The 8,709-nt window shown below is 33.4% G+C and overlaps 2 protein-coding genes across 2 annotated transcripts in view; both read right to left on the bottom strand.

Annotated features, from left to right (window-relative positions):
- LOC107710759 (membrane-spanning 4-domains subfamily A member 12-like) overlaps positions 1 to 409 on the bottom strand; it is an 18,164-nt gene extending 17,755 nt beyond the window's left edge. The window contains exon 1 of the mRNA XM_016515604.1: positions 241 to 409. Within this exon, the coding sequence (XP_016371090.1) occupies positions 241 to 336 (96 nt within the window). The 5' untranslated portion in view covers positions 337 to 409. The remainder of the gene's footprint in view (positions 1 to 240) is intronic.
- Positions 410 to 1,389: 980 nt separating this feature from the next.
- On the bottom strand, positions 1,390 to 3,571 carry LOC107710746 (membrane-spanning 4-domains subfamily A member 4A; the record flags this gene model as incomplete). The annotated part of the gene is made up of 5 exons (XM_016515587.1): positions 1,390 to 1,545; positions 2,348 to 2,464; positions 3,115 to 3,171; positions 3,259 to 3,378; positions 3,515 to 3,571. Coding segments are annotated over 5 exons (483 nt in total), but the record flags the coding sequence as incomplete, so codon positions are not given.
- Positions 3,572 to 8,709: the final 5,138 nt, after the last annotated feature.

The raw sequence follows: 8,709 nt of genomic DNA, 5'->3' as shown, positions 1-8,709 counted from the left end.
CCAAAAAAAAAAAAAAAAAAAAAAAAGTTTTAAAAAGAACCCAAAAAAAAAAAAAAAAAAAAAACTTAAATGAGCAACAAATTACACTAAAACAATAGCTGGTATGAAATATCACAAAAAGTCAAAAGATTTTGGTTATTTGTAATTGATGTATATCAAAGTGTGTATATAAAGATACACTTTATAATTAAAATAATAATAGGTGTTACCTGAGCAAATAATAAATTAAATATATTTCACCTGAAATGAAATGAGTTGTGTTGATGTGGTTGTCTGATCGTTCATCTGGTGTATCTTTGTGTGTGTGGACTGTGAAGAACCGCTAAGGTGGAGCATGTGTCATATGATCTTGCATCATACTTTTAAGGATTATGTTGATGCCCTTCCTCATAAAATTCAAAGGGCTTTACATATAGATAAAAACTACAAGGTAGCATAAATTATGGCCATTTGAGAACAAAAAAATATCTATGATTACATGTTCAAACATACCCAATAATCCTGTAGTTGGGCACTCATTTATCAGTAAATGATGGAGTAAGGCCTTAAATTATTTCTTAATCAAATCCAGAAGGGACCGACTTTAAATTAAATGATCAAAACGCAACAAACTGAAATATCACCTGAGCAATGACTGTCACATTAATTAAAGGGACACCGGAGCCCGAGACCAGATAGGCATCTAGGCTCTAGCTAAGCCCACCCAAATGTCTGACTTACCCAATCAAAACTTAATTTTTACAATTTAAAAGTAAATGCACATTACAATAGCCCATTTTTGCTGCATCACTTAATGTAAAGTGTTACTTCTCTCTCTATGAAAATAGGCTACATGACAAAACGATGGGCCTTGCCTGATGCAAAAGTAAACATTTTCAATATAACAAAATATTCATAAGTATTCTTGCCTGTAACACTATAACTGATACAAAAAAAATCAGGAGCAAGAATTTGAGATATTAATTCCCAGCTTTTGGACTGTATGATCTCCGTACTGTGACTCAGTGTTCCTTGGAAGTAACAGAGAAAATATATTAGTACACAGGAGACTCAGGCTCTTTCAGTTTTAATTTTTATAAAAATCATACACCATACAGTTTATTTTTATAGGCTTCTATCTTTGATAAATTATAAAGAGAAAACAATAAAGCATGTTGTGATTGACTTATACAGTAGTTCATCTATTTCATACAGTATGAGGTGCACTAAGGTTAAAGGCAGTTTACCATGAAACATTCTGGTCATTTTATATTTCCTTTACATTCTGCTAGTATTATCATTCTGCTTGTTCAGTGGAGCTGCATTGTTCCCTAAAAACATTGACACAAATAACTATTGATTGTTGTGATAAAACTGATTGACAAGCTCGTAATAGCAATAATAGCATCATTACCACTAAATCATTTACCTAGTTTAGTGCACATTGACCACTGTGGAGTTTTTGTTGCAGGCGGCTTTGCAGGCAAATGCTGAGATATAGATGGAGATGATGAACTGAGGAATGGTGAACACCAGCAATATTCCAATGACCCTCATAGTAAAATACTACAAAAATTGAACAAAAAGTATATTGAAGCAGGAATCATTTTGAGCTAATTATGAGAGTTGAGAGTATCTCAACAATAAGAATATATATATAGCCTTATAAATGCCTTTGTGTGAGGAACAGACTGATATGCATGTTTTTATTTACTTAATAAAATAAGTATTATTAAATAATAAATTTGTATTTCCTGCAATGGGATCAGATCTTGAAATTGAGAAACAGGATAAGTCAGATTCATGGACAAAGCTGAATGGTTTTGTGAACTGAAAAATGCATGCAATTACAAAACAATTGCTGGTATGAAAGATCACAAAATGTCAAAAGATGATGGTTATTTGTAATTGATCTTGAAACTGAGAAACAGGATAAGTCAGATTCATGGACAAAGCTGAATGGTTTTGTGAACTGAAAAATACATGCAATTACTAAAACAATTAGCTTTAAAAATATTAATATTAATAATTTTCAGTGAATAATGACTTAATTCTCAGCCTGTTTCTCCCACAAAGCTATCTTATGGCCTGGAATATTGGGCACAGATCATATGGACTGCTTTTGTGATAACTTCAAATGTCTTGCCCCCAGTCAGTGTGATTGTATGTTACAGAGTGACCAGTACAGTCTTCAGAATTTCTCGATTTGTGTTCTACGCATCCAGGTTTGGAGTCATATACGAGTGAGTAAATAATGACAGAATTTTCAACTGTGCCTTTAAGTAAATAACAGCTATTAAAAAACTAAAAGCAAATTAATGCACAATTAAACCTGAATACAAAATATTGCACATTGTGAATATAATACCTCAACATATAAACTTGGATGATCCATTGATATTAATGCTAATTGTATGCCCATCAGAAGAATGGCCATCCCTGCGGTTATGGCACTGAACACATTTATTCCAAGAGATGCTTTCACCTGCAGGAACAGAATGTACTAGTTTCAGACCACTAGGAGTATTTTCTAATACTCAAAGAACAGATCATTGAAAAGGCTTGAAACTTACAATTACCTTTAAGTAGGGGAGACCTACTTAAAAAAAAAATAAAGTCTTGGGGGGTGGGTTGTATAACATCTTTTCCCATTTACTTCTACTGGACCAACAAAGTGGATGTTATAATAATAATAATTCTGAAGTAAATTTGAAAGACTCTAATTGCATTTAAAGACTCTAATCTACATAGTGATATGTTGGAGATTTACATTTAAAACAGCTAATTGGAACAGACAAATAGGAAAACATATCAAAGTTAGACATACATTGGGCAAAACACTGGGTTACAGACGTTAAAGCAAAAACTCTTACAACTATCCCAAGCCTTTCGTTTAGTTTATGCAAATTTAGTTGCAATCTTGATCACTGGTCCAGTTTTTTGGTCCTTTTACCAGCAGTAGCTTTACAAGCTAAAATGAGACAACCAATCTTTGCTAATAGATGATATCTGAACTTCTGCATTTATGACAGCTTGAGGTGATTTAAAGTGCACAGTTATAACTAATACTAGTGGGAAAATACATTAAAAACAATGTGTTATAACGTGCTGAATCAGTCGGGGTTATGTACATACCACACATGGATGATGTTTATTCTGCGCAGCGACAGACAAAGAGCCAGCACTGATGTACTGAGAAAAACAAACAAAGGACATTTAAAGGTCATTCTGGAAATTAAAATGAGAAGCAATAAAGCAAAACCATTAAATAAAACTTACAATAAGGGACCCCCAGTAGCTTATGCCACTATAGTCAAGAATTGCAGAATAACTGTAGACATTGGAGGTAAGTACAATACCAAGTATGAAGACCATCGCTCCAATCATTATCTGGACAGTCTAGAGGGCACACATAGGTCAGGTATTTTATTCATGATGGCATAAAATGTGTGTTTGGATACAGTGATCTAGAAGAGATTAAATACTCAGAACATTCCCAAAACCATATTTTATAATTCATCATTAAATGCATTACCCCCAGTGCTTTTGGTTGTGCTTTGAAAAATCCTTTAAGAGCCGTATTGTGATCGTAACATTAATGTAGACCTACATACCGGTATCTAAATATGATTTCATATATTTTATGCTATATAGACCTACCACATTACCCTCCACTGGATGTAGAATGAGCAGCATTAAACTACATTTTGGCATTTTACAATACTTATGTGGATATTTTGGATGAAAGTAACTCAAAAGTAACTCAAAAGTAGTGTAATGCATTACAATTCAGAGAGAGTAATATTGTAATGTAACTAATTACTTTCAAAAGACAATAACTAGTAATATATAATGTATTACATTTTGGAAGTAACTTGCCCAACACTGTTGTGCAAGTTCAATAAGAAATGTGAACAAAGGTCTTTGCATACAGGAGAAATTATGACTAGTTAAAGAAGACAAAAATACACTGCAAAAATAAATAAATACATGCATACATAGACAAATAACAACCTACTGAAGTACTAAATTCTATTTCATATCTTTGTAATACACTGGCAACCAACAAAAACAGAGATGGTAATGAGAAAGCCACATGAGGAATCAAAGCTCATCACAAGTAGATTTTCCACAAGCTGAGGTAAATAGTAACAAATAGTAGGTGCACGACACCATCATGGTAACACAGATGACACAATTAAAAAATGTGATAAACATTAATTTAACATAATGAGATGGAACATAAAATGTAAGAAGAACTAACAGGAAATATAGTAATTTCAATGTAAAAACAGCAAATGTGAAGTGTCACAGGCAGTTCTGGGAATGTCAATTTATGGTCTTTCACTGTAAATTATAGAATTACTTGGTCATTTTCACTTTCATAAATTGAACAATATTTTACTATAAAATTACATTAAATGTCCTATTCGATTTATTACAGTTCATTGTATAGCGTAAGGGAATTTACCCTTAACCAAATAATAGTTTTTTACCATTTTTTTTAGACTTTTACTGTTCCAAATGCACTAATTTTTTAGTGTTGCTAAATAGCTTTTGACAAAGATACCTTTGTCCAGCCTAATGTTCTAACAAATCAAAAAACATTTAAAATTAGTTTTTAGCACCACACAATAAATGAGCAACAACTTACACTAAAAAGATATTTTGTAAAAAAAAAAAAAAAATGTATATACAGTAAGCACACAATATAAAAAAGAACATTGATGTCGATTTATAAAATATCTTACCTGAAATGAAATTAGTTGATGTCTGGTAACTCTTTTTGTATCTTTGTGTGTGTTGACTCTGATCTGAAAGAACAGTTAAGGAGGGGCTTGCTTTAAGTAGAAACTTTCTGTTAATGGCCACCTTCGTCTTAAAACACAAAGCACTTTGGTGAAAGATAATGTTCAACGCAGAATAACTGGCACCTGATGACAGATAATATTTGTTTCTCCTGGCTAAATAGAATGCATTATTAAGATATCTGCATATGCATTTTAAACAGGCCAATAATAATAATAATAATAATAATAATAATAATGATGATGATGATGATGATGATGTCTGGTTTGTTTTTGTAAAACTATTAAAGGGGTCATATGATGCGATTTCAAGATTCATGGACAAAGCTGAATGGTTTTGTGAACTGAAAAATGCATGCAATTACAAAACAATTGCTGGTATGAAAGATCACAAAATGTCAAAAGATGATGGTTATTTGTAATTGATCTTGAAACTGAGAAACAGGATAAGTCAGATTCATGGACAAAGCTGAATGGTTTTGTGAACTGAAAAATACATGCAATTACTAAAACAATTAGCTTTAAAAATATTAATATTAATAATTTTCAGTGAATAATGACTTAATTCTCAGCCTGTTTCTCCCACAAAGCTATCTTATGGCCTGGAATATTGGGCACAGATCATATGGACTGCTTTTGTGATAACTTCAAATGTCTTGCCCCCAGTCAGTGTGATTGTATGTTACAGAGTGACCAGTACAGTCTTCAGAATTTCTCGATTTGTGTTCTACGCATCCAGGTTTGGAGTCATATACGAGTGAGTAAATAATGACAGAATTTTCAACTGTGCCTTTAAGTAAATAACAGCTATTAAAAAACTAAAAGCAAATTAATGCACAATTAAACCTGAATACAAAATATTGCACATTGTGAATATAATACCTCAACATATAAACTTGGATGATCCATTGATATTAATGCTAATTGTATGCCCATCAGAAGAATGGCCATCCCTGCGGTTATGGCACTGAACACATTTATTCCAAGAGATGCTTTCACCTGCAGGAACAGAATGTACTAGTTTCAGACCACTAGGAGTATTTTCTAATACTCAAAGAACAGATCATTGAAAAGGCTTGAAACTTACAATTACCTTTAAGTAGGGGAGACCTACTTAAAAAAAAAATAAAGTCTTGGGGGGTGGGTTGTATAACATCTTTTCCCATTTACTTCTACTGGACCAACAAAGTGGATGTTATAATAATAATAATTCTGAAGTAAATTTGAAAGACTCTAATTGCATTTAAAGACTCTAATCTACATAGTGATATGTTGGAGATTTACATTTAAAACAGCTAATTGGAACAGACAAATAGGAAAACATATCAAAGTTAGACATACATTGGGCAAAACACTGGGTTACAGACGTTAAAGCAAAAACTCTTACAACTATCCCAAGCCTTTCGTTTAGTTTATGCAAATTTAGTTGCAATCTTGATCACTGGTCCAGTTTTTTGGTCCTTTTACCAGCAGTAGCTTTACAAGCTAAAATGAGACAACCAATCTTTGCTAATAGATGATATCTGAACTTCTGCATTTATGACAGCTTGAGGTGATTTAAAGTGCACAGTTATAACTAATACTAGTGGGAACATACATTAAAAACAATGTGTTATAACGTGCCGAATCAGTCGGGGTTATGTACATACCACACATGGATGATGTTTATTCTGCGCAGCGACAGACAAAGAGCCAGCACTGATGTACTGAGAAAAACAAACAAAGGACATTTAAAGGTCATTCTGGAAATTAAAATGAGAAGCAATAAAGCAAAACCATTAAATAAAACTTACAATAAGGGACCTTATGCCACTTATGCCACTATAGTCAAGAATTGCAGAATAACTGTAGACATTGGAGGTAAGTACAATACAGACCATCGCGACCATCGCTCCAATCATTATCTGGACAGTCTAGAGGGCACACATAGGTCAGGTATTTTATTCATGATGGCATAAAATGTGTGTTTGGATACAGTGATCTAGAAGAGATTAAATACTCAGAACATTCCCAAAACCATATTTTATAATTCATCATTAAATGCATTACCCCCAGTGCTTTTGGTTGTGCTTTGAAAAATCCTTTAAGAGCCGTATTGTGATTTTATCCTCCGGCCTCATGACCATCAACAAAAAATAACAGTGTCTTGTATCACCTGTGGATTTACTTCGATGACAACTGTAGGTTTGTCAGTTGAGATGACCTTACTGCTTTCCATTCTTAGAAAGGTTTTGGATTTCTGTAATAAGCATGTTTATATTGTGCAACAGTGTTGGGAGTAACGCATTACAAAAGTAATAATATTACAGTAGTATATTACTTTTTGCTGTAACGCAGTAATATAACGCATTACTAATCAAATTTGGGTAATATTATTACTCGTTACAATCTCAGTAACGCAACACGCTTGAGGTATTCGGCCAATCACAACGCACTGGATAGCTGGCCAATCAGAGCACATCTCGCTTTTCAGACCGATGAGCTTTGTAAAAATAGTACTATAATAACTATAGTATAAAATTATATACAGTGTAGTGTAGATTAGTGTAGTAACAGTGTAGATTATTTTGAGATGTAATATTTCTTTCAGAGAACATTCTGAAGGCATGTACACAGTTCATACACTTTCAAAAATCAAGCAGACAACGTTGTCAATTGGATGCAATAATGCAGTTTGATTTTGGCACGCTGAGAGACTCAAATATTCAAATATGTACATATAATATAACATTTGAATATTATATTCAAACACTTTTTGGAAGTATGACATTTAAAAATACTGTAGATGTAAATGTCTTCAGATTTGTTTGTTAATCCAAGTGTTTAAATATCCTGGCACCCCCCTGTGGTGTGTTTTTGAGCAGCACAGGAAATGAGGCAGATGAACAGGTTTTTTAGCAGCACTATAGCAGCAAGAAGACCATTTATGGCTTACAGTTTTTTTCTAACTGCTTACACACATTTTCAAAACTTTGCCTCTTTTTTTTTTTCAAAACTTTACATACAAATCCAAGAATTGCACACACAAAATGCAAAATGCCTTCACTTCTCTTGCAAAATTAAGCACTGCATTCAAAATGTCACAAACACATCTCAAACGCAAACACCTTTGCCATAATATTAATTCCTGTCATTGTGTGTTACATAGAGAATTGTGTGTTGTGATTTGCAAAAAGTGTTTTATGAAATTGAAAACTGAGTCAAAGGCAGAGAATTAGTGTATGGTTTTGCAGATTTGGTGTGTGGTTCAGGTGTTTGAGTGTCAGGTTTCAGAAACTGTGTGACAAATAAAGATTTTGTGTGTAAGCAGTTGAAAAAACTGTATTATGACAAAACAAAAAAAATTAATTACCACATTGTCAATTTCCAAGCACCCTGTGTAGAAAAAGAAAGAGAGTGTCTGTATCCACAAATGATCCATCTTTTCTGCAACAGTTAATACAATGACAACAATGAGGCACAGAGAGCAGTTAATTTTGAGCATTGCATGTGCTCGCTCTCTTTTTTTTTTTACCATCAATCAACTATTCACCAGCTAAAATAAGCGAGGTTCTTCACTGGAGTGCTTTGTGTAATAGGACCTTTCAACCCAGAGGGAGATCAAGTTGTTTTCTGTTGTGCTGGTTGACCGTATAGTCGAAATTACATGCAAATTACACCTCATTAGATGTAAGCCTTGTCCATTACGGGTTAACAAATGGAAAGAGAGGAGCAAGAGAGGTTGTTCATTTAACTGAGATTCCCTTTACATTGAGTACCTGCACCACACACACACATGCACACGCCTAATACTCTGTGCATGCTTTAATGGGCTATTTTTAACAATTTGAGGAGAGTGGCTCCCTTGTTCACCATAAAACTATGGCCTCACTTAAAAGCATGTTATTTAATGCTCTGTGTGTGTGTGTGTGTGTGTGTGCGT

This window comes from Sinocyclocheilus rhinocerous, unplaced genomic scaffold (assembly GCF_001515625.1).
Source record: "Sinocyclocheilus rhinocerous isolate Xijiao unplaced genomic scaffold, SAMN03320098_v1.1 scaffold2071, whole genome shotgun sequence".
In the NCBI taxonomy this organism is placed as follows: Eukaryota; Metazoa; Chordata; class Actinopteri; order Cypriniformes; family Cyprinidae; genus Sinocyclocheilus; species Sinocyclocheilus rhinocerous.
This window is presented reverse-complemented; position numbering and strand designations above follow the sequence as displayed.